Source organism: Amblyomma mixtum, chromosome 6 (assembly GCF_055824585.1).
Source record: "Amblyomma mixtum isolate Tamu chromosome 6, ASM5582458v1, whole genome shotgun sequence".
Lineage (NCBI taxonomy): Eukaryota > Metazoa > Arthropoda > Arachnida > Ixodida > Ixodidae > Amblyomma > Amblyomma mixtum.
In genome coordinates, this window is record NC_143017.1 from 138,051,941 (window position 1) to 138,078,732 (window position 26,792).

General features: G+C 49.1%; 1 protein-coding gene across 2 annotated transcripts in view; it reads left to right on the forward strand.

The window, feature by feature from the left end:
- Positions 1-17,970: 17,970 nt before the first annotated feature.
- Sin3A (SIN3 transcription regulator family member A) overlaps positions 17,971-26,792 on the forward strand; it is a 57,373-nt gene continuing 48,551 nt past the window's right edge. Inside the window, exons 1-3 of one of the 2 annotated variants that reach the window (XM_089549357.1) lie at positions 17,971-18,102; positions 22,099-22,420; positions 25,949-26,045. In XM_089549357.1, the coding sequence (XP_089405483.1) occupies positions 22,125-22,420; positions 25,949-26,045 (393 nt within the window). In that variant the 5' untranslated portion in view covers positions 17,971-18,102; positions 22,099-22,124. Of the gene's footprint in view, positions 18,103-18,991; positions 19,425-22,098; positions 22,421-25,948; positions 26,046-26,792 lie in introns of those variants that run through there. The other variant, XM_089549358.1, reaches the window with a different exon arrangement.

Consider the following 26,792-nt stretch of genomic DNA (forward strand, 5'->3'; position numbering starts at 1 on the left):
GACTTTGGAGCTTTGCTGTTTTCGCATCACCACCAATGAGGCCTGGGCCCTGACAACAGCTCTCTCCTGCAGCAGGACTGTGCAGCAGCTGGCATTGCTCTCGTGCATGCAGATTTTCTCGCCCGTGACCAGCGTGCCCAGCAGTGGATTTCACTGGCGCATACAGCCCTTTGTGCTCCTTCTGCGGCAGGCGACATCACTGCGGAAGCTCACATTGTCTGTGAATGACTTCTCCAAGAGGGACCAGCGGGTGTTCTTCGAGGCACTGGCGATGAACGACTTCGTCGAAGAGGTGCGCATCCAGAACCCCAACCACTGTTACTCGCGCAATCTGTGCCGCGCTATCTGCGGGACCCACACTGGCAGCCGGGTGAGGATCGGCACAGTTCGTGTAGACGGGAGGAGCCGGGAGAATGCCTCGACGAATTTGATGATTCGAGATGCCAGCATACTGGTCCGGGCGACGGCGCGTACTGGTGTAACGTACAGCTGTTTAGCGCAGCTGCGGAACTTCGACGCTTTGACAACCCTGTCCGTGGATGTAGCGACAGAGATTAACAAAGAGTCGGCCGAGTTGCTCGCACAGTACCTGCGGGAGACACAGCTGCTGAAAGAGGTCACGTTGAACTTCTTCGCATGCTGCGCCGAAGCGCTAGTGCTGCTCGAGGCACTCGCTCACAACACGAGTATCACGACGCTCGTCGTCGATCGCTGGTGCGGCACCAGGCGCACAGCACAGGAACTAGCAGGTGTCGTCTGCTCAAGCAAAAAAATTCGGGCGCTCACCTACCACTTGAGCAGCAGGAACCCTTCGCCAGCGTTCTTTAAGGCGCTTGCCAAGCACATTGAGGGCAATTGCACAATCCTTTCGGTGAAGGCTTATCGGCTGAGAGCCTCAGCCGAAGACTGGAACTTGATCCAGGAGGTAGTAGCGCGCAACTACACGCTCCTGATCCACGCCGCGCAATACGTTACCGGATGTGCGGTGGGAAAAGGTGGAGCAGAGGCTCTCGAGCTGCTGAGGTCAGACCACACGCTCGTAACCAAGGTCCAGGAAATGGCTTCAGTGGACGAAAAAGAAGCTGAGAACGCAATAAGGAGAAAGCTCAGCGAGCTGGACCACCTGGACTTTTTCATGTGTGTCGCCGGTGTTGTGAGGGAGAGTGTTGTTTGCCAAGAAAGTGTTGAAGGTCGCCCTTGCCTGGACACAATACCTTACGAGTGCTGGCGGAGCTTGAGGCGGTATTTGCGAGTAAAGGATGTGGTAGACACTGAAAAGTGCTAGGAATTAGGCTAAGTTTGCACAGCAGCAGCAATCTTAACTGTCAAATTTGAAACTTTATGGATATCTCCCAACTCCGCGCACTTTTAAGCGTGAAGTTCCCAGACACCCTTAGAGCGTATGGGGGTAGCGGTCTCGCACTCTAAGGAGATGCCCTCGACTCAGCGTGGCAAGCTCAGCGGATACCAGCTACCAAGTGACAAGAGGTTTTTGGTCGTTTGGTGCAAAGCTTTCGCCGGTCGCAAGCCAGAGAATGGGTCGGAGCCAAAGGTTCACAAACAAAACAATGTTTATACAGCAATGAGACAATACAGACGATTTCGCAATCACTAGTACAAACGCATACAAAGTGATTAGCAAAAGAGTGCAACTCGTGCAAAGTTAGACTCAAGAGAGAGACTACAATACAAAGGCAATATTGCACCTAAAGTGCACTAACAAAGAGAGAGAGGTAAACAAACAAAACACAATTTGTTCACCGGGCACTGCGACAGTCCGACGACCCGAGGTCCACGACGACGCCGTCCTGCAGACCGGCGAAGGTTGCCTCGTTCGTCCGATGCTGGTCGAGTGGTGTGGTCCCGGGAGTCAAGCGGGCGCGCTTCTCCGAAGCATAACGGCGGCTTGGACTAATCTGATAGCGGCCAACGTCCTTCTTTTTTTAGGCTCGCTTCCACGTCTGTTTGTTCTACGCGCCAGAGTAGGCGCGCACATACACGCAGTATCGGCCGTGCCGTCTCTTTTTCCTCTTCACACCGGCCGCGCGTCCCCATTGGTCAGATGCCGGGGGTCTCTTCTCGAAGGTTCGGGCTAGTTCTGGCGTGGCGCCGTCGCCGACGTCCGAGTGCAGAGGAGGGGGACATGTCTTAGTGCATGCAAGGCTAGCAGCAGAAGCCATTCGGACGTTCGAGAGAAATCGGTGTCGTGGATGACTCATTCCCTCCCCGCACGCCGTGTCGGTGAGCGGTGGTGGAGGGGGCAGCAACGCACAGCAGGCTAGACGCTCAGCGGAGGTTCCCTTCTCCCCCGTTTTACGACCGCGCCGGCGAGATTCCGAGCGCGCGGCGTTGTTGTTGCTTCTTTGTTTCTAAAATGCGCCGAATTTTGTGACAATGGGACAGCCTATGCATGTGATTATGTATATAAATGCGCAGCGGCGGGAGAAAGGCATTATAAAGTCATGTTGTTGTGTGCCCTTGGTGTTTTTTTATACTTGTGCATTTGCGATTTGGAACTTGAAATAATTTAAATAATATTTTTATTTTCTTGCTTGCTAATTCTTGACACATTACTCTTGCAGCTCTGGATTTTTCTATTTCTGGAATTTTTACATAGTAGAAGCAACCTGCATTGCTCAATGACCTAGTGAACACTTGCAGAATGAGAAGGTCACAACTGGTACGATTATTTAGGTCTATTTACTAACGGTTTCGGACGGTGGACCGTCATTCATCAGGATTAAAGTCAGGGTTAAGAATTACGGTCCACCGTACGAAACCGTTATAAATAAACCTAGATAACTCGAAATTCCGGCCAGAAATATAAAAGTAAGAGCACGGAAAGTGCACAGCAAATAGTGTATGGTGGCGGACACCGCCCATAGAACCTCGTACAGCGCACTTTGCTTGTGGTCGAATAATGGCGTTGTTAGCTCCATGCATTTGCGATCGTACGGCGTTTTCACCTCCCGCAGGCGGGAACACAATTCGGTGGGAATTACAGAAACAGCAGCGCCCGTGTCAATCAAAGCCTCAATTTATAAACATTCAACCCGCACTAATTTGCCCCCCCCCCCCCCCCTTGTGTTTTTATTTCCTGCCGCGGACACATTGTCCAGATGACCGAGAGTTCAATGACCATTGAGTCTTTTTTCCATTGAGTCAATGGACATCGAACTCAATTTGGATATTCCAGTGCCACACTGCGGCTTTCAGTCATTGAACTCGATGGACATCGACTCAGTGGAGGATCGCGAATGGGCATTAAAATCGCAAAAAAAAATATGAAAGCTCGAAATAAACAAAAATATTTTTGATTTCATGGCAAAATTTTTGACTGCATTATCTAGTTCATAAGACCAAGACCGAGTGAGGGCGTTAAGAAGATAATTATAACAAGAAACAAATGTGACCTGCCAGCACAATCCGATAGTCCGCCCACCGCTCCCTTATCCCTGCCCGATGGGTGCGGCGTCCAGCTCCGACCGCGGACCACCATCCCCTGCGGGTGAAGCCGGCACGCTCGGCAGCTAAAGCCGCAGGGGCCCTGGACTGCAAGCTCCTCCCAAAGATCAAGGGCAGCAAGATGGAAGACAGTCGCACCGTCTTGTGAATAAAACCAATAAAGTTTATTCCTCGTCGTTGAAGGTCAGGGTGCTTAGAAATGAAACAATATTCTCTGCAACGCTCGTTAAAGCAGTAAGTCATAAATTCTATATCTGTTTATGCAAGCATTTATGGCGGTACTATTGTTACGGTGCATAGTTGCTAGGCGAAGACTTAATCCAGACATAATCATTTTGCAAGAAACCTGGCTTTCACCTGAAAAACATTTCCATTTACAAAATTATTCCTCATTTCGCCAAGATCGCCAGTCAAGAGGAGGGGGGTTGCTCATTCTGGTTTCTTCAAAATTTTGTCACAGGGCCAAAATTGTTTTCCAGTTCTCTTCTCTAGACTGTGAGATGATGGCTTTAGACTTTGTAATTCCTGGGTGCTATCCCTTCACATTAGTTAATGCTTATTTTCCTAATGGTGTGCAGGATTCAAGGCCTCTAGATCTTCTACTAGTCAATTGCCAGAAGTCAGTTCTGTTGGCAGGCGACTTCAATTCGCACCATGTATCGTGGGGATATAAGACAGATCCCTGTGGCAAACGCCTTTGGGATGGGGTTACAGATAACAACCTTATGTGCATGAATTCAGGTTTGGTGACCTTTCTTCGGGCTCAAACCGTATCTGTATTAGATTTAACTTTCTCCAGCCCTTGTGTTCCTGTTCTGAATTGGTCGACAGTTGGTTGTGGTACATCTAGTGATCACATACCTATTATTTTTGAGGTTAACTGCCGCTTAACTCCAGCGTCTTCACAGTTGAGATCATATATTAATTATAACCAGTTCCAGGTTACTTTGCGCTCTTCTCTTGCGTCAGCGTTAAGTTCTGAAGACGATCATAATTCAAAAGACATTTGCTTGGCCATTGAGGAATGCCGCAAAAAGTCCGAACTCCTGGTGCGTACATCAAAAAGGACCAATTCAACAAGGTGGTGGAATGCAGACTGTACGCGGGACTACAGACGCAGAAAGGCTGCATGGAAGAAGCTCCTCCACAATCAGTGCCCGAAAAATTGGCATGATTATAAGTTTATTGCAGCCACTTTTAAACGCACGATTTCGCGAGCTAAAGACGATTATGAATCTGAGCGTTTCGATTTCCTGACGAAATCAGGAAACCGACGTGCACTTTTCAGATTTTTACACTCGCGGAAAAAGGTTCCGGCCCCAGGTAATTTTCCCTCATGTGTCTTGACTCCGCAAGAAGCAACAGACACCATTGAAACCATTGCCAAAGGATTAGAGAAGCGTTTCTCGTCTGCACTACCTTTGCAATCCGTGTGTGTAGCGTCAGTGGATCAGATTAAGCTTGTCCCTCAGGTTACCCTCTCAGAACTTTCGCCTATAGTGCTGAGGTTACCATCAGCTGCTCCTGGACCTGATAGGGTAACTTCAAAAATGATAAAGATCCTCTTTGAGGAGTATCCTAACTCTTTATTACAGCTAGTAAATGATTCCATCAATCATGCTTGGATTCCTCCTGAATGGAAACTCGCCAAAGTGATTCCTTTACCTAAAAATAATGGCGGCGGCTATTCTCTGGAAAATATTAGACATATTTCATTGACATCCAATGTGGTTAAATTAATTGAAAGGGTCTTGCTCCTACGTATTTCGGAGTTTGTGGATAGTGAAAATATCCTCAGTCACTGTCAAATCGGTTTCCGTCGAAAATGTTCAATATGGAATGCCCATGTTGACCTCGAAAGTCGAATCCTCCTTGCGCGGCGTCAAAAAATGCATGCTGCTTTGGTTACATTAGATGTAGCCAAAGCTTACGACAGTGTGGAACACACCATATTATTGCAAAGACTGCAGACTCTGCAGTTTCCACACTACATAATTGCTTGGATCTCGGCGTTCCTAGATAAGAGGCAGTTTTATTGTACACTCCATGGTGTCACCTCTGGATGGTATAATCAAACTAGAGGTGTTCCTCAGGGGGCAATCCTTTCGCCCATACTCTTCAACATTCTACTGAGCTCAATTCCCAGTCATCACGAAATTCGCACGTACGTCTATGCGGACGACATTGCTTTTTTCTCAGCTGCTCCTGACATTCAATCTCTTTACGTGCGTCTGCAATCGTACCTAAACTTGCTTGAGAGTTGGTTGGGTGGCCTACGACTCACTTTAAATGTTAGCAAATGCGCTACCCTTGTTTTCCGACTCCAAGATCCTGTTGCTCTTTCTCTAACTTACAAGCAACAAATTATTCCCCAAGTTCAGTCTTTAAAATATCTTGGTGTCATTTATGACGACAAGCTCACATGGCGCTCTCACATTGACCATGTTGCAGCGAAAGGCACTCGTGCTGTGGGCATGTTGCGTAGATTAAGCAATCCCCGGTCTGGAATGCGGAGAGATGCACTTTTAATGGTTTATGTTATGTACGTCCGACCAATGTTAGAATTTGGATCAGTGCTGTTTTCTGGTTCAGCTGCTTACAAAATTCGCCCGCTTGTTCTTTTAGAGCGGGAAGCTCTACGGTTGTGCCTTGGCCTCCCTAAATTTGTGGCTAACGACGTGCTTTACCTTGAAGCTCGAATTCCACCTTTAGTATCTAGATTTAAATTTCTCACTGTTCAGACGTACCTCACGATATATGACTCAAGTTTCCACCGTTCCTCGTCTGTGTTTTGTTGCCAGCCGACCTTCTTTTTTGGAATCCACTGGCCTCGATTTCATACACCGCAGGTAGTACTGGTACAATCTTTACTTCACCCGTTAAATGTACTCCTGTCTGACATACTTCCGACACAGAAGAGTGGGCCTTCCGTGAAAATTGTCTATGATGACATTTTCCCGAAGAATGCAAAGCATTTACCATCAAGCATTTTAAATGGATTATTAGAAGACCATTTAAAAAGCCTACCTGTTTCCATCATGATTGCTACTGACGCCTCCCAATGTGATGAAAAGGCAGGAGTGGGAATATATTGCCCGCTTCTGGATTGGTCTTTTTCTGTGCGTCTTCCGGATTTCACCCCAATTTTCCAAGCGGAGTTTCTGGCGGTGGTGCTTGCTCTTCGGAAACTAGACCCTTCTTCCTCCGCAGTGGCTGTCATTACTGACTCCTTTTCTTTGTGCTTGTCCCTTGCCTCAGCTATGGATTCTCCAATCCTCAACTCCTTCTTATCATTACTTCCTCCCCATTTGAGCCTTTTACATATGATATGGGTACCGGGTCATAGCAGTGTGACAGTCAATGAAGTGGCTGATAGCCTGGCAAAAGCGTCCCTCAATGGCCCCGTGCTACCTATTCTCCCGGCTACAGCGTACATCACAGCAGCGAGGTTTCGGAGAAGCATTTTGTTAGGCATGACATCAGGATCAATTTTACGATCTGATGATTTCCTGCATCTTCAGTATCCGTGGAGCAGGAAATCATGCCATTCGCGACAGCTTGAAGTCTCTCTAACTAGGCTGCGCTGCCGGATCCCCCCCTTAAATTTTTATTTGCACAGGTCTGGTTTGGCGCTTTCTCCCGTCTGCGCATTCTGCGGTGAACAAGAATCAATAGACCATTTTTTGTTGTTTTGTCGACGCTTCACCATGATGAGACGTCGATATTTAGAGCAACCACTGCAACAGCTTGGCCTTAGTTTGAGCAGCCCGATCATATTGTCATTTGGGGCCACCATTCTCGGTTACAGCCACAGGTCTGTTTTTACCGCCATTCAAAATTTTTTACTGGAATCTAAACGGTTACCTTGCTAATATTTTATTCTTTATTTATTTATTTATTTTTACACATCATTACATTTTTTTTTCTATCCACCGTTACTATTATTATTATTATTTTCATTCATTTATTTCTTAATCAACTCCCTCTGCTAGAGATCTTGCTGAGTCCAGCTCCTGCGTGCGTTATGCTTGTCCTGTTTCTTTTTAGTCTTTCTGCTTTCTCATAAAGATTCTTTTCTCCAGCATTCTGCTATTTCTATTTATTACTTAATTTATCTATGTATTTTTCCAATGAAAACAAATCCAAACAAACAAGCAAAAAATCTCAAAAACTCTCTATGCACCCCTCTTCTTGGCCGATCCCCCTCTGTGGGTATGCGCCATCCCATGAGGTGAACAACAACAACAACAACGACGTGGCAATTTGTGCTGGAGTGATTTAGCTCGGTGCGCCTTCTGACTGTGGCCTGTCCCGTCTGCTGCTGGGCTAACCCCCCGTAATATTTGGTGGAGGTTGTGCTGGGTATCACACCGGGACCTTGCCCTGGACCTTCGCAGCGGTCGTCAGCTTCGAGCCATCACTATGCCGTCCAACCCACCTCCGGCCGCAGCATCACCACCAGCGCCGACCGTTGTCGTGGCGCAGCCTCGCGACCCGGGCACCTTTCGTGGCACCGATGACGTCGATGTCGAGGATTGGCTCGCCATGTATGAGCGAGTCAGCAAGCACAACCGCTGGGACGCGACGCTCGTGCTTGCTAACGTTATTTTCTACCTGGCGGGCACGGCGCGCGTCTGGTTTGAGACGCATGAGGAAGACATCACCTCTTGGGACAACTGCAAAGAAAAGCTCCGAGACTTATTTGGCAAACCAATTGGGCGCAAGCTGGGTGCTAAAAAAAGACCTTGCTTCTCGAGCACAGTCGTCTACGGAGTCATACCTCTCGTACATCTGGGACGTCCTCGCTCTGTGCCGAAAAGTAGACAGCGCCATGCCAGAGACCGACAAGGTGGGCCACATCCTGAAGGGGATTGCTGATGATGCATTCAACCTTATTCTGTGTAAAGATTGTGAAACGGTCGACTCCGTCCTCCAGGTATGGCGGCAATTCGAGCAGGCAAAACACCGCCGTATTGCTTCTCGTTTTGATCGCCTTCCGAACACGGCTGCGACATCCTCCTGCGAAGACCTGCCAACACTGCGACAACCGTCCCATCCTGCTAATTTAACTAGAATTGTACGCAGAGAACTGGAAGCTATGACTCCCGTCACCTTCGCCCCTCAACCGGCCGACTCTCCGACTCTACGATTGCGCTGATCTAGGCCGTCGTTCGCCAGGAGTTTGCGAACGTGGGCCTCAATTCTGGCCTGCCGTCTGCGTCGCCCTGTTTGCCAAACACCGCTTCACTGGTTGCTGCTGCTTCACCGACTCCGACCATACTACCACGTTACCGCTACCGGAATCCTGCGGAATGGCGCACCCGGACGACCGCCCAATCTGCTTCACCTGTTCGCGTGTCGGCCACATTTCCCGTCACTGCCGCAGCCGTTGGTTTTCACCACCTCACTATCGTTCCACTTACGATCGTCGTGCAGACTACGGACCTAGTTCCAATTATGATCGCCGTGCCGGCTTCGAACCACGCCAGACGTCTTCCCGTGCTGAGTCTCCACACGCTTTCGACACTTCGACCCCGCGAAGGTCCAGCCGCTCGCCTTCCCCTCAGATCCGCCGCTCTCGTTCTCCGCAATTTCGACGCCCGTCCACTCCACCCTTACCTGGCTCTCACCCGGAAAACTAACCAATGCAGCTCCCGGAGGTGATGCTGCATTGATGACCAGGCCAGAAAATCCTCTCCTGACCCTCGCTCCTCGCCGCAACCTTCTCGATATCTGCGTGGACGGTGCACCAGTTACCGCTCTTATTGACACTGGCGCCCAAATTTCTGTCCTGAGCTCCTCGTTTCGCCGTCGTCTGAAGAAGGTTGTGACACCTTCCGTTTCCTCAGCCGTTGGCGTCGCCGACGGAAGTGCTGCTGCCGTTGTTGGACTGTGCACTGCGCGTGTTTCCATTGCTGGTCGTACAACCCCTGTCGCGTTCACTGTCCTCGACCATTACCCCCCCGATGTGATCCTCGTCATCGACTTTTTAACGACGCACGCGGCTCTAATTGATTGCGCCACTGGCCTTCTTCGTTTGGACTTGCTGCTATGCTCCGAAAGCGCCGATACCAAGCCGCCTCGCTTACGTGCCGCTGAATTTACTCGCTTGCCGCGTGACGCTGCAGTCTATGTCCCTATGTCCCCGTTTCCCGCCGTTCCTGATGGTGTCTACGTCACGTACCCAATCAAGGACGCTGTCCTCCAGCGTAACGTCATCCTTCCACACACAGTCCTGACCGTCACCGGCAACCGCACCTAGCTACCTTCCGATTCTGAACTTCAGTCTCTCTCCCCAAGTTTTACCCTGTGGCATCGCACTCGCTGAACTGGTTCCATTGGCCGAATGTACAGTTTCTGCTCTAACAGCTGAGCCTAACGCTGGTCTCCATGCCCCTCCCCGCTCGGCCGCTTCACGCCCGGACCCTACTTTTTCTATGATCGCGGCGGATTTGCCACCTGACCACGCCAACGCCCTCTGCGCCCTTTTATCTTCCTACAGTGATGTCTTCGATTTCGGCAATCGTCCTCTTGGCCAAACTTCTGTCGTGACCCATCGCATCAATACGGGCGAGGCCAGCCCTATACACAGAAGGCCCTATCGTGTCTCTTCCTGAGCGCCATGTCATCCAAACAGAGGTGGACAAGATGCTGGCAAACAACATTATCGAGCCTTCTAGCAGCCCTTGGGCATCCCCTGTGGTGTTGGTCAAAAAGAAAGATGGCAGCTGGCGCTTCTGTGTCGACTATCGTCATCTTAATCAAGTAACGAAGAAAGACGTCTATACTCTTCCGAGAATTGATGACGCCCTCGACTGTCTACATGGTGCCAGCTACTTTTCTTCTATTGATCTCCGTTCAGGCTACTGGCAAATCGCTGTCGACGAACGGGATCGTGAGAAGACTGCCTTTATCACCCCCGATGGCCTGTACAAATTCAAAGTTATGCCCTTCGGCCTCTGCAACGCTCCTGCCACCTTCGAGCGCATGATGGACTCGCTTCTGCGTGGCTTCAAATGGACAACGTGCTTGTGCTACCTAGATGACGTTGTCGTTTTCTCCTCAACGTTCGAAAGCCGCATACGCCGTCTTGCTACTATCCTTGCGGTCTTCCGTCGCGCTGGTCTCCAACTGAACTCCAAGAAGTGCACCTTTGGCCAGCGCCAAATTAAGGTCCTCGGCCACTTGGTTGATGCGTCTGGTGTAAAGCCCGACCCTGACAAAGTTCGTGCCGTTCGTGAGTTCCCCACTCCCCGTTCTTCGAGCGATGTGCGCAGTTTCCTAGGGCTCTGCTCGTATTTTCGCCGGTTTATCCCGAACTTCGCCGACACGGCCCATCCCCTTACCACCCTCCTGAAGAAGGATGTCCCTTTCTCCTGGGGCCTTGACCAAGCTCGCTCCTTCACGGCACTTGTCGCGGCCCTCACTGCTCCACCTGTGCTGGCCCATTTCGACCCATCTGTGCCTACGGAACTTCGCACAGACGCCAGTGGCCATGGTATTGGCGCCATTCTTGCGCAGCGCCAACACGAGCACTTTCGTGTGATTGCTTACGCCAGCCGCCTGCTCTCTCCTTCCGAACGTAACTACTCCATTACGGAGCGGGAGTGCATTGCTCTTGTTTGGGCTTTAACAAAATTCCGCCCTTATTTGTTTGGAAGGCCCTTCTGCTTAGTTACGGATCACCATGCTTTGTGTTGGCTGTCCTCCCTTAAAGACTCTACAGGCCGTCTGGGTCGCTGGGCCTTGCGTTTGCAAGAATACACATTTAATGTTGTCTACAAGTCCGGCCAGCTGCACCAAGACGCTAACTGTCTGTCCCGCCATCCTGTCGATCCTCCTGATTCCCACACCCGTGATACCGACGACTGTGTACTGTCCGTATCAGACTTTCTAACCATTGGTGACGAGCAGCGCCGTGATCCATCTCTGCGCCTCATAGTCGACCGCCTCCGCAGCGACCCTTCCGATCCTGCTCTACGAATGTTAGTGCTGCATCACGATACTTTGTACCGACGCAATACGCACCCAGATGGCGCCGACCTCTTGATCGTCGTCCCTACCCATCTCCGCTCCACAGTACTTGCCCAACTTCATGACGCTCCTACTGCAGGGCACCTAGGCGTGTCACGCACGTACGACAGCGTGCGCAGGCGGTTCTTCTTGCCAGCGTTACGATGGATCCCGCTCTCGAAGTGGTCAAAGAAGTTCTCGCAAATAGACACCTTTAGCATACCGTGTACCTTGTTACCGTTAGCGGAATACCGGGAGCCCGCCTACCGCCGGTGCGCCGGCAGCAGGCGCTGATTGGTCCCGATGCTGCAGGCGCGCGCGTAGCTGCCGTGTACGTGGCGCCATCTGGCGATTTCAAGGAGATTTGCGCATGCATTGGTTGCGCCTCGGTGATTCGTATTTTCTAGTGTCCTAGTGTTGCTAGAACCGTTGATTCTAGCAACACTGTTTTGTCCTATGACGTCACCACGCTTGTACTTGCGAGTTTGGCCTGTGGCGGCGATACGTGTATTTTGGTTCTTGCTCTTTTCTACGTTACAAGAGCTTTGTTGTCAGTATGAGTGGCGTTTTTGTAATCAGGAGCTGGTATTCTGTCGATACAAGCCAACTTCAATTTCTCCTCAGTGTCCCTTTAAAGATCCCCAGGTGCTAAAAATTATTCCGGAGACCTCCAATATGGCACCTCTTTCTCTCTTTCTTCTTTTACTCCCTCCTTTATCCCTTCCCTTACGGCGCGGTTCGGGTGTCCACCAAGATATGTGAGACAGTTACTGCGTCATGTCATTTCCTCAAAAACAGCTTTTTCTTTTCTTAAACGCCCCCGATGATCTCCACAGCGACAATGCAGATGATGCTGAAGAAACTTGGCTTCCACACTGTGGAGAGGTGTAGCTAACCTTTACCACATGGTGTGGGCATGCCAATTTAATTCCTTAGTTGAACCCATTCCAGACCCCTTAGAGGAGCAATGGGAGGCTATTCTGCTCAGCGATGATCCTGACCGTTAGCACTGGCTGATGGGGAGGGCCAGCGCAGCAGCAATAACCAGTGGACTACCGGACTAGGCGGCCCACCCACATGTTCCAAGAGTATTCAGCAAATAAAGATGTTTTCAATCAATCAATCAATTGCCTTCCAGTACAAGAAGCGCTCTCGGAATGCAATGCTAACCGAATCGACGCACATTGTGCAGTGTCGCCGGCGGTGCCTGCGCCAGATAGGGGAGTTGCGACGCCAGGGTAGACCTATATTATCACCGACGAAACGTGGGTCAACGCCGGCCACACGCGAAGTCGCCGGCCACACACTGCACCATCCAATCTGCGCACGAAGCACATCGATCTGGACTGGACTGCCGACTGGTATACAAAAAATAAAAAAATGGCTGAGGCTTAACTTGGTTAAGCCTGGAGAATGCGAAGCATCATCGTGTCGCGTAATTTGGAGGCACACAACCACAGCGACGGCGCGAGGTGGGCCCCCGTTTCTCTACTGTCGTGACGTCATCGTGTCACGTGGTGTGACGTCATGTATCACGTGATTTGGAGGCGCATAACCACGGTGAAGGGCTGAAGTGGTAGCTAAAGTAGTATGCTTCGCATAAAACCCCAGTTGACCAAGGACCGACTATTGTTGTCGACCTGGAGGACGACACTACCAGCAGTGCTGAATGGAGTTGTGATGAGGATGATGAGATGATCGAGCCGCTTTGAAGTGCTAACGTGATTCCTTAAATGTGCGCGCATAAGTCGGGACCATACTGTACTGTCGCAGTGAAAGCAACGGAAATGAGAACGACATCGTCTCTAATGAGATATGGCAGACGCCGTAGTGGAGGGCTCCGGATTAAATCTTACCGCTTGCGCGTTGACTTACGCACAGCACACGGACTTATTTTGCATTCCGCCATCATCGACATTCGGCTGCCCCGGCCTGCATTCGACCCAGATTACTAGTGCAGTGACCACGCTGGAGTAAATAAATTTAAACATGACAGAAACATTGAAAATAACGGTGACGTGACAACAGAGGAACTGATACGCATAAATGGTGACAAAAAAAAAACGCGGGGCCAGACCCTTTAGAACGAGCGTCCGCTTCAACAAAAACAAACAAAAGGAAGATTGGTTGGTTTATGGGGTTTAACGTCCCAAAGCGACTAAGGCTATGAGAGACGCCGTAGTAGAGGGCTCCGGAAATTTCGACCACCTGGGGATCTTTAACGTGCACTGACATCGCACAGTACACTGGCCTCTAGAATTTCTCCTCCAGCGATAACAAAAGGAAGAATAAAAAGACATCAAGCGCCACCGGCTAGAGATAGAAAGAAGCTGATTATTAGTACGCCTTCTTTTACATGGAGAGAGTCATCTGTCACTCATTGGCGGGGCTACAGGCGCGTAGGAACACAGTCATGTAGTGCTCGCCATCCTGATTGGACGAGAGAGCTCTACCTTTCGTAGTGCTGCAAACATCTTGCGAGACGGAGTTATAGTAGTGTTCAGCCGGTTCGGCTTCGGATTCATACAGATGGTACAGTTATTGAGACAGATGGTGATTCATACAGATGAATCACAAACGGGCCTGGGCGGAGTAAGCGCTTCTTTTTATGCGTCTGTGATACAACACTGCACCCACATCCAGAAGACAACCATTTAGTGCTCGGCCCACTTGTCACCACATCCAGAAAACGGTCGATCACAGGTATCGGCCCACGTGGGGATGGACACTTCGTCTATCACCATGTGCCTAGTGTTGCGGGTTATACACCGTTGCTAGTTATTGACTTGAAACTACCTACTATGATTCTTCTATGACCATTACGGCACTGTGTGGTTAAAGCTGGAACAAAGTGTGATCGAATTGCACGCGCAACACTGCGGCGGGAGCAGACAAGATCCAGAACACACTCATACGCAACCTCTGCGACGAGGCGGTCGACCAACTGACCACCTTCCTCAACGGGCACTGGGCCGCATGAACGGTTCCTGAAGAGTGGAAGCATGCAGAGGTCGTAATGATCCCCAAACCGGGTAAGAAACTCCAGATAGAAAATCTCCGACCTATGTCACTCACCTCCTGCCTAGGCAAGCTCTACGAGCGAGTCGTTACTCGGAGGCTCCAAAGCTACATGGAAGACGAAGACCTGTACTCCCACAGTATGTTCGGCTTCCGAGCCCACCTGTCCACCCAGGACATCCTCTTACAACTCAAAGAGGAAGTCCTCACCAACGTCCCGAGCGTAGGCGAGAACGTGGTTATGGCCCTCGACATCAAAGGGGCCTTTGACAACGTTAGCCACACGGCTGTAATGGAAGGACTCGACAACCTCCACTGCGGCGAGAAGATTCACAGCTACGTGAAGGCCTTTCTCTCCAACCGCACTGCAACGGTTGGGCTCGGAGACCTTCGCAGCGCTAAATTTTCGACCCCCAACAAAGGCACACCTCAAGGGTCCGTCATCTCGCCACTACTTTTCAACGTGGCCATGATCGGCCTCGCGAGACAACTCGAGAAGATCGAAGGCATACAGCACGCAATATACGCTGACGACGTCACGGTCTGGGTTACCACTGGGTCGCTCGGCCAGAAAGAAGAACGACTGCAAGCAGCGGCTACCTGCGTGGAAGAATGTCAATGCACGAGGCCTCGCCTGCTCCACCGAAAAATCCGAACTCCTGCGAGTCCACAAAGGGAAACACAAGGAAGGGTCCCTCAATGTCTCCCTGGAAGGACAGCTAATTCCCGAACGAGACGATACGAGTCTTGGGAATGTGGCTGCAGAGCAACCAGCGATGCGGCCATACGCTCGGCCTTCTCAAGCAATCGACCACTCAGGTGGCCAGAATGATCACGCGCGTGTCGCAGAAGCGGAGCGGCATGCGAGAGGGGGATACCCTGCGCCTGGTTCAGGTGGTGGTCAGTCGCGTGGGATACGCCCTCCCGTACTTCAACCTCAACAAAGGAGAAGTGGATAGTGCAGATACCATACCCCGCAAAGCTTACAAGACAGCCCTGCGTCTACCAATGAACACCTCCAACGAAAAACTACTGGCTCTTGGAATTCACAACACCTTCGAAGAGATCAAAGAAGCCCAACTGGTCACGCAGTTAGCTAGGCTCCAGCAGACTCCTACGGGGCGCTCGCTCCTTAGGCGACTGGGGCTAGGCGGAACTGCGGAATTCGAGAATCGTACTGCGAGCATACCGGACGCAATTCGCCAGACGCTAAAGGTTCGCTCCCTTCCCCGGAACATGGACCCAAAAGGCCGATTCACACGACGGACCGTTCGCCCGCGGCCCGCGCACTACGTGTGCATACGTCAGCACTTTGAGAGGCGCGCTGGATGCATGGATGGATGGCGGCCGACAGCGCGCCCCTCAAAGTGCTGACGTATGCACACGTAGTGCGCGGGCCGCGGGCGAACGGTCCGTCGTGTGAATCGGCCTAAATGCGGCCCGTAGGGCAGCCCGGGCGAGGTATGTACAACAAAATCTAGCTACAAAATCCACAACGGTATACACGGACGCGGCTCCGTATACAGGAAGCTCACATAACAGCACAGTGGCGGTAGTTATTGATTCGAACTTAAAGGAATTAGCTAGCGCCTCAGTGAGGGATTGCACGGTAACCGAAGGGGAGGAGCTGGCCGTAGCTCTAGCGGCGGTAGCCGGTTATCGAAGCAACATGTCCCTTACCATCCTTACAGATTCGAGAGAAGCGGGCCGTAACTACATGAACGGCCGCATAGGTCGCGCCGCGCTCCGGCTCCTCCAGAGCGCGACCCCACCAAAAGTCACATATAGCATTTACTGGGCGCCAGGACACACCGACATAGCGGGGAACGAACGCGCCGACGAGGTAGCTCGTGGGTATACGAGCCGAGCTTCCTCCCAATCGGACGATCTACCCGACCGAGTCGGCCCTACGTACTCAGACATTCTCAACTACTATAAGAGGGGTACGGATCCGCTATCCGCCGCCTCATCCTGATCTGAATCAACTAGAGGCAGTGTATTGGCGAAGATTGCAGACAGGAACATTCCCAAACCTGCATATCCTTAGCAAGATTTACCCGACGCAATATCGGGACACTTGCCCGCGGTGTGGAAGCAAACCATCGTTGTACCACATCACGTGGGAATGCAGTAAGAACGACAGCTTTCGCAAAGAACCGAGTGCAGAACAGTGGGAGAGCCGGCTCTCCAGCGGCGATCTGGGTTGCCAACAAGATCTGATCCAGCACGCCCAACGAGTAGCGAAGCTCAGCGGAGCCCTAGAGTAGAGGCACCGACCCTGTGAGAAGAAGGAAGATGGACCTCTTCTTTCTCGTCTGCTACTAGCACCTTTCTAGAGCAATAAAAGTCTTTCCTACCTACCTACCTGCACTATGCCTTTTCTAAGCTGAGGGTCAGCCTGTGATTCGGTTCTAACTGAAACCACTTGATGTGATAAACAATATTAATACCATCTAAGAAGTTCTGCTTCTAGGTGCGGCGGTGACACGTAGATCCCAACGTTCCAGGTCCCCTTCTGCCTTCTGACAGCCACTCAGCTGGAACCGTTTTAAGAATAAACCACCTAACAGGTACCGTTGATTTGCAGTTGAGTATACTGACCCAGGCGAACAGGGTGTCAAAAAACTACAAATTTTTGTGTGAGAATTTTTTTTGCATGGATGATTCTAATAATAAGTAACATTCTTGTGTATCTGAAAGTGGTCGTGTTAGATAACTACTGATTATCGCTGGGCGAGCCAATGTGAACCATTTATACGCCGTAAGCATGCATTGGCCAATGCGAGAGTACACCGTGAACTGTTATAGCGTTCAACCACTGTGCCACAATATTGTGGACGCATTATCCATATGGATACCTCGATATACGAACCGAGAAGTGACGTTGAATGCGGAATCAATTCTACTAGCAACTCTTCAGGTACCCCTTCTCATCGTTAATTAGATCAGTTTGAAGTATCGTGAAATAAAAATATTTTAACTAGAAACTAATAAAGGTGTGAAACTATTTTCAAGCCATTTTCTTTGGCACCAATATTGACTAGAACCAGCTGAAGAAGAGCCATTCTAAGTAGAAATGAATCAAATAAGCGGGGGTTCATGCACATTAATAATAATCAAAACTTTTAGCGTGTTTATTCAATAAGCTGAAATGGATAAAATAAGAACTATGGCAAGCGCCCTGCTATAGACTCCTTTAAGACATTTGAAACAATCAACAAGCGTATATGGATATATTTTCAACATTTTGTTCAGTACATAGAACGTTTTATGACAACAGTGTGCACAGTTCGTGTTCATTAAAACATTCGCAAAACTTCAAAAAACCGGCGACACGGCTCCCACCAACAATAAACGGAAGCGAAACCAAAACTGTTTGAGGAATGCTAGCCAATCCGTAGCCAGTTTTTCAGCTTCCCGCGCAAATCTTTCTTTTTGTGCGCGTGTTTTGTTCTGTGTTTTTTTGGCGGTCTAGGCCAAGCTGATTGGCCGAAGGCAACCCAAACACGAGTGACGTAGTTATTCAAGAAAGGATTTCATGGCGGAGGTTTTCAGTTGTTCGTTCTCGCGTCTTTTAAATTCGTATTCATCGTTATCAAAAGAAAGGTAAATACACTTACGTTCCTAACTTTTATGCTACGGAGTGTTCAACTTTGCAGGCGCGCATGTATTTCTTGTCAGGCCTGTATTTCTCCATCTTGGAGCTGCATATTTTGATGGACCAGCAATTCTCAAAACATCCAAGTTAATTGGAGATATCTTCGTGCTGACAAAAAAATAGGGTATTTAATGCCAGCGGAATGTTTCTAGTGTGTGTATAGACCACAAGATTTAACGCTTGTTGCCTAATACAGCGGTTTCTCAGCTTGTACAACATCTCGCTGTACGACGCTAGCGCTTCTTGCTGAATTGTGCCGTTGTGCTAGGCGTTCTGCTTGAAATCTCGACGGTTTTTCGTCAATTCGCATTGGACTTTCTCATATGCTGTGCATTCTGCCCAGACTCGCTGGTGTCTGCCGTCGGTGCAGGCTACGGAGTGTCGGTCATCTGTAGCTGTGTAAACGCGTAGTTCCATTTCGTGCAGATACAGCTCCCGCGATAACTTGGCAGCGTTATTACTTGTCCACTGTCCTGTGTTCCACTTGCGAGATCTGCCTCGTAAAGGCGCTTAAAACAGCTGAGTCGCCGTCTTGTTGGCACTGTTCACTTGCAGACGCTAGCTAGGCGCCTTGAACGGATTAGCATTCGCGCTTCCACACTTCTGTAATGCTCCAAGTTTCGCCTAATGTTACGTGAAGTAGGCATGCCAAACGATTGCGATTAGGCTTGCGGCTGCCGCGACAACAGCAGTACCTATTTTGCGTGGACGCGATGCAAGAAAGCGCTGTTCCGTTCTCTCGGGAGCGATACGCTTGTCATACGTTCGTTCGGCCCAGGTGACTCTCCCAAGCGTCGTGGGCGAGTCTACTGGGCAGGGTAGGTTGGAAGAGGGCGGAGCTGCCGCTACGATCGGCAGCATGGAGCGCGTTCCCAATCTCGCAGCCTGCTTTGGACAGCAGCCACTGTACAGAGCTCCCGTTTTTTGCGTTGCCGCAGTGAGACGACGCCCAAGGGTAGCTTTTTTGCCGCTGTGAAAGTTTTAGATGAAAAATCATGACGAGCGGGCAGCACAGCGGCGAGCTCACCGGGCTTCGCAGCCGCGATGTGCGTGCTTCGGCGAGAGCGCGGCTCCCTCGCTCGGCGGCGCTTTTGGACTTTCCCTGTCGTGTGTGCGTGCGTTGTAGTATTGCCGAAGAGCGTTGTGTTAGTTGTGTGTGTTGGTCGTGTGGCGCGGCCATATTTGCTTCGCGAGGATGCACGGCGCTCTGCTGGTAAACTGTCACGGATTCCGCAGCATGTTGTCGTCGCAGGCCGATACGTTTGATACGGTAAGCAGTGCAGCACAGCTGTTGGCGCGGGCATTAGAAACTAGCGAATCACGGCGCTGCTCTCCGTGGTACCGTCTCGCGGGGCGGGCGGCCAGCTCTTTTTCGGGGCGAGACTTTGAAAACGGCCGCGCTTTTTTTTTTTCTTTCTCTCGCACTCGGCGTGGCGCGGACTTGGTGTGATCAGCCCGTGCCGCATGCGATCCCAAAAAACGTAGTCCTTGTGAGGCGCCTTACTTCGCACCGAGCCTGCGCTGGACACGATCTCGATCCTTGGGCTCGGGTATGACCTTTCCGCTGGCTGCGTTTCGCGTCGCGGTTGCCATTGAGTGGCTCCAGCTGAGCTGCTGCATGTGCCGCCGACGCGCCAGCTTCTTCCCCTTCTTCTTGGAGGCTCCGTCGCGGTCGCCGCTGGTCCGCTTCGAAATTCCAGCCCGGCGGGGGTATGATGCCCCGGCCGCGTTTCGCCGTCGCCCCCGTGGCTCGGACAGCCGACGGACCCCCTGCTCTCGGCTGGCGTCCTGGAAGAAGGGGAAGGTGGGGGGGGTGCGGCGGCGCGGGAGGAAGTCGTTCGGTGCGTGCGGATTCGGACGCCGCTTTGTTGTCCCGCGATAGAAAGTCGCCCGGGCGAGGACGTCTGATCGCGCAGGACCTGAAGCAGGCCAGTTCGTCTGGTTCGGAATAAAAGTGGAACGGCGTGCGCGGAACTTTTCCGCCGAGCCACACGCTTTGGACGCCGAACGGCTGTCTGAAGACTTGCTTACGTGCCCGCTTGTCGGCAGGCCCTTTGCCGATGCTAGTCTGCCCATAGCGATTGAAAGCGTTCACTGCGGTATCATTCGTCGTTGCATTTTGGGTAGAATCCAGGTTCATGCTGTCGCCCTTTCTCCTGTGAAACGCGGCTTCATTTCCTCGGATCCGTCTGAAGCCTGCGTGCTGGTTAAAAACACGTTTGCTAGCTTTAGTTGCGGCAAGAGGGCAAAATGTTTTCTAATAAGTCGTTTGCTTCAATCAGGAGCTTGGAAATGCAATCTTAGTTCTAAAAACCACACGTGCAAAACGTTTGAGGTGAAGGTTGCAGGCAAAGGCTTGTATAAGTCAGTGCCTGTGTTAGCATAGTCTCGCTGCGATTTGCAGTAACTACGAAAGGCTTGGACATATACTGGAAACTACCAGAAAAGTCATCTTAGCTGTGTTGAGCTCATGGAAGCAGCCCAACTCAGTTAACTTGGGAGCCATGCTGCTAAGGTGGAACATCTCATGCTCTACCTTATCCATGCATGGGAATTTGAGGGGGCTTGTGATTGCATTTTGTGGAGGAGAGAGAGCTTTCAGGAACTTGCATGCAGATTTCCTTGCATTGTGCAGCGTTCGTTGTACGCATCTGTTTATCATCCCTTCAATGCAGGTTGTCTGGTTTTTCACCGTTCCTCCGAGCTGTATTTCTTTCCATAGTTCAGCATGGTTGTCATGCGATTTAAGGCAGATTGCTTGCATTGTTTTCTAATGTATAAATTCGTGGTCATAAATATGTTTTGTCTTGATGCAGCATTTCAGTTTCTTGTGCTTTGTTGAAGCAGGATAGTAAACATTGCTGTAACCATGGCTTTCACTAGCATGCATGTGTTATTGCTTGTGTTCGCATTATTAGGAAAACCAGCACCGTCAACACACATGCTCTTGCATTTCTGTATAAGCGTATGGTGGTCTAAAAGCACGTGCTTTAACTCCGCTGCTCTTCCTCTGCCTATAGACCTTCCCAAGGAAGACTGCTGCATATAAAACACTGAAAACTTGTGAACACACTAGAGGATGTGCACTGTCTGGTGCCGTGAACGTTTATCCATGTTTGCGTCAGCCCAGACCCGTTGTATTCAGCTTTGTAAACAATGTAATGTGAAAGTGCATAGTTAGGCAACGGAGGACTTTTGCAGGCAGTGCATTTAGTGCGTCACTTAACGTAGTGAGTAAACAGCAAAAGGTAAATGTAAATTGTTGCACTAATTGTGCCTCTAAGTTGAGTACAAAGTAAAAAGCAAAAGTATTGATCAAGTTAGTCTCTTAGCATGAGGTGTGTTGGTGTGCCATTTGGTTGTTTTGATGACAAAACAGTGCTGTAGATATTGACTGTGTCGCCCTCATTGTTGTCAACACATATAACAACAGTCCATTAGATTTTCACCTTCATGGACATTGTAGACTTTGTAAATGGGTTCACTGGAAGTTGCAGAGTCACTTGGTGTTGCTCTCACATGTGGAAAGCATCTGTAATGTGTGAATATAACGCAATGTTTGAGTGGGTAGCTTTAGGTGTATCTGGCACAGCGTCATTTCTGCTGGAAGACTTTCGCTAAAGAAATCATTCAGTAGAAGTAATGAGAGTGCTTGTTCCGCTTGCTTGTTCCGGCTTCTTCCGAAACTTGCACTCTTTTCTGCAACATCGAATTTAATGAAGGCCATGTGCTTGCAGTGTTGGGATTTTGCAGGAAGCCAGAAAAAGCATGACATAACATTACTGGTCTCTAGACAAGGACATATTGCATGGAGTTCAAGAACATACTACTGTCGCTCAGCTTTCATCTCGTGCATTGTTCTTGTGCTGTATGGTTCGATATGGTTTGCCATTTTTCTTTTCCCGCTTTTAACACATTGTGTGTTGTCTTTCTTGGTGGCACAGCTGTGCACTCTGGAGAGGATGAGACGATGAGTCGCCGTCTGGACGAGCACCACCCTGGACTGAACTCGTCGACCAGTGCTGTGTTTGCGGGCCGCAATCATGCGTCAGGCGGCTTCCACAGGCCTTCGCTCGGGGTGGCCCCTGGTGGGGGTGGCATAGTGGGCGGTGCAGTGGGGTCGCGTGCCAAGCCCCCCTCGCAGCGGCAGCCCCTGGCCCTACTGCAGGACTCTTCTCACAGTGGTGGGGGCCCCACTGTCGCCGACAACCGTGAGAACATGCAGGGCCCCAACGTCCAGTTCACCGTGCAGTCGTCAGGCTTCCAGTGAGTCCCTGGCCGTCAGGAGGTCGTTAATACTGACTTAGAGCAGCACTGAAGACAAATTGAAGTTTGCCTGCATTGACTGGTTACTGTGTTCTAATGACAGAGACCATACTTTCACTGAAAACTGGCCTTTATATTTTAGGACACACCAAAAAATTAAATCATCACTACGTGCCATTTTTATAAACTGTGGTGTCATCAGTGATTTTCTTTTGGTCTCTGGACTCCGGCAAGTTCAGGCCACACCACCATTTTATCTCACGCTCTTGAATCTAGTGGTGCGAAAAAAGCAGTTGTTTATGTTTTACAACAATTATCTCTGACAGGCAACAGATGCACCTTTTGGTACTAAACAAACGTCACTTGAGCGAAAAAAGCTATACAGTCAATTTTACTAACGATAGAAAATCAATATGTCCTCAGTGCTTCCTTGAGTCCATGAATTAATGAAAATAAATGGGCAGTGATGTTTAATATGTGTGTTGGAAGAAGCAAGAAAAAGCATGACAGTATTACTGGCTTTTGGCCTTTGAAGACTTGTTACTGGCAGGTTGTCTTTCATTGATGCTGTTTTGATGTGCCAGGCCGTTCAGCCATAAAGGCTGAACGGCCTTTATGGCCGTTTCGTGTGGGATATAGTTACACAAAATAACTGGCATGAAAGAGATTAAAGAAAACAGCGCTTACTGGTACACAAACTTGCCCCCCCCCCCCCCCCCCCCCCCCCCTTTTTCTTTTTGTTCTGTAAGCACTGCTCAGTGGAGTCGTTGGTCTCCAGTGCACATGCCGACTTCTCAAAACTTGCGTGTGAAAGGCTGAAATCTTGCATAGATTTCAGAATGAAAGTTCACCTTCTGGAGAAAATTTTCTTTTCAAGGTGTGCAAAAAAAGTATGGCTTGCCATGGTGTCTACAAGAACTGCGTATGCTGTAACTAGAGATTAAAAAGTCATTAATTTGCTCTTGTGTTTGGCTACACGAAGTAGAAAAGTAGAAGCAACATACCATTCTTTCATCTAGAGCAAAGCTATGTGTCAGTGATGGAAATCTGGTCAGTAATTTATCTTGCAGTTTCATGCCGGTGCACATGATTGTATGTTTGCCATCCATTATCTGAGGCATTGAAAGCTCAAGTGGCAAGCTTGTACTTTAGGAATTTGTACTAAATGAATAAATTGAGGTTGCAAGTCATGGGTTCAGTATACAGTCACTGCGACTGTATCATTGAAACACCATTGAATAGTTTTTTTTCTCATACTTAAAACAACTGAGTAATATTTGAAGCATGAGGTACTTGTCTAAACTTTCATAACAAACATAACACTTTGTGCCATTATTTTGGAACTTCACCTTTAACCGGCATGATGCTTAAATGCTGCAAAGTGCAAGTGCTCCTCCTAGTTGGAGGAAAAGGTTATTGTGTACACAAACGTCACATAGCAGAGGAAGGAGAGAGTGCGAGCATTCTTTGTGAGTCTTAGATTCTGCCGGGATGTGTGTGCAGTTAGAATAATGAAACATGCTATGTTTAACCTCCATCTGCCATCTTTTGCATCAAGGGAAAATTGGTACACAGGTTTACACGCAGACTTCCTTGTAAGTCATATAGAGAGCAGTGTGAAATCTATTGTACGATTGTGTTTGTCATTATTGGGTGGTTCAAAAAATGCGTTATAGTGAGCTTGGCAGTGGGGAAAGTGATAGAATGAGATGTCCAGGTCTGTGTCATCGAAATATGTTGGGGCAGTTTACTGCTTTTATTCCTTGAGTAATGGCAGTTGGCACTGCTTCCCGTTTTGGGTGGGCATTTGTTTGTTATTTTCTGTTTGCCATTCCTTTTGGTTCTAAATTTTGTTTGCTTGTCTTCATTGGTTAACCTAGTTGCTTCCTGTAATTAGTAGCCAAGCTTCAGCTAGGGATAAATGGGCAAGCAGTGCCCACTGCAGATGTAAATAGAGTAGATGAGACTACAGAGTGAAGCGAGCCATGCCGAGCTGAAACTGGGGCGTAATCTATGAGGCGGTTCATTGTGGAACCGGCTCGCTTTGCCACGTACCCTGCCGTGCGCGATTTGTCATGCGTCGTCATGGCGCCATGTGGTGACGACGCACGAGCCTGCGAAAAAGCAAGCTAGTTCCAAAACGAACCATCTTGTGGCTTCTGCCGCTGGTGTTGGGGGCGCTGGGTGTAATAAACCAAAACCGTTTTTTTTTTCTGTTGTTAAATTTTGTGTATGTTTCAGAGCTATTAATAACGCCTTATGAGTGCTTGTCAGGCCTTTATGCAGACTTGTAGACTGTACCTTACTAATTGCTGTACCACATATAACTGATAGAAAACTGAGCTTTTGCAACCAGTTTTTTTTTTTCCTGTTGTTTAGCATTGCATAATTTGTTTTATGAGTCTCTTGCGCATGAGGAAAGAAAGCTGAAGCAGTTTCTGATCTGCATAGGTCAGTTTACAGAAAGTGTTCTTGTGTTCTGTGGAGAACAAAATATTCATTAGTGATGCTGCGTTGAAGCTGCTGTGTACCAAATTTTCAGTACTGACACTTTCCACTGTCTATGCCACAGTCTGTGCCGTAGTCTGTGCTTTGCAAGTGCTATTTATTGGTAGTTGTAAAAGGCCAATTTTTTTAACTTGCTGGAGAAATTGAGGCCAATGTTCAGCCAAAAATAGATGCATTACCATAATTTGTTTTCATATTTTCTTTCCATTTCACTTTTGCGTCTGATGCAAACACCTACAAAGCCTCCTTTTTGATGTGCTGCACATAAGAGGTTACTAATTTTACAACATCTTATGCTTGCAAAGCAACACTTGGTCATTGGTGGTTGTTCTCTGTGGTCAGCTTGTCTTATGGTGACATTGCTGTGGTCAAAAAGCAGGCTAATGTTTCACCACTGCACAGTACTTTGAAACCTTTTTATGGCAGTCTGTTTTACTGCTCATCTCCCAACCCACTGCTGTGGGTCTGGGTTTAGGGGTTTAGGGTGCTCGGCTGCTAAACTAGAGGACCCGGATTCATTCCCAGTCGCGGGGGCCCCGTTCCAAATATGAAAGACACCCAAATGCTGTGACATGTCAATGCATGTTCAACAACTCTGAGTGGTCTAAATTAATCCGGAGCCCCTAAACTACAGTGTTCCTTACAGCCCATGTGTTGGTTCAGGACGTTAAATCCCATAATTTTCATTTTAGCTTACCTTTCAAAAAGCTCTTGGGTGCATCTACACTTGTACTTAACTGTTACTGGAGTGGTAGCCAAAGCTGCTTACTTTTGTGTTTCTAGTTTTGTTGCTTTTACCCCTTTACAAGCAGCTACTTTACATGTACACATTTATTTTGCTAACAATTTCTGCATCTGTTCACGAGGTTAAGAAAACTGCTTATGGTTTGGGCAGCCTCAGTCTCCTTCAGTAGCTTCAGTAAGGTAGTTATGTGTCTGCTCTGGGATGTGATGTTCCTTTTGCCTAGCATGGGTTGGCGCACCTTGCCTTGAGCTTTTATTTTTTTGCCATGTTCACAGGCCACGCTTGGGAGCCAGCAACCTCTCGCAACTGGGTCACAACCACAGCCCATCGTCGGTGCATCACCCCTTGGGCGGACAGCCTCATGCAGCTCAGGTGAAGGCTGGAGCCAGGGCTTTGACTCCGTGTTCTTTGGCCCGAGTGTTAAATCAGATGCTATAAATTCTATGTCCTTAATCGTGCAAACTTTTAGTAGACTGCACTTAACCTTGGCCAGGTGCGAATTTTCACCCGATGACATTGCATGTTTAGAAACCGCCTGTTTTGGTTGGCTGGCCTCAAATAAAATGGCACATACCCGCTACGGGGGAGTGGCCAAGACGCAGCCTGTTTTAAATGCATTTTCTCTGCTTTTTCTTCTTAATCGTGCAAACTTTTAGTAGACTGCACTTAACCTTGGCCAGGTGCGAATTTTCACCCGATGACATTGCATGTTTAGAAACCGCCTGTTTTGGTTGGTTAGCCTCAAATAAAATGGCACATACCCGCTACGGGGAAGTGGCCAAGACGCAGCCTGTATTTTCTCTGCTTTTTCTTCTTTCTTTTATAGGGTTAAATAATATCAAGGAAGTTGGTCAATTACTTTGATGTATTTGTGCTGAGATGGATTGTTTTGAACTTTATGCTTTGTGCCTACTTGAGACTGGTAGTGTTGGCCTGTGTTAGCTGATATTGTGATATTGTGTTAGCTGATTTGAATTTAGCTGATGAAATCGTGGCTTCTTTAGAATCCCACGCTGTCTTTGTCTCACCTTGCTTTTGCTCTCGGAAGTTGAGTGCTTAGCATAAGCAGTGCTACATTTTTATTGCTTTTCGTCTTTTACGAATGTCACTACCATTGCA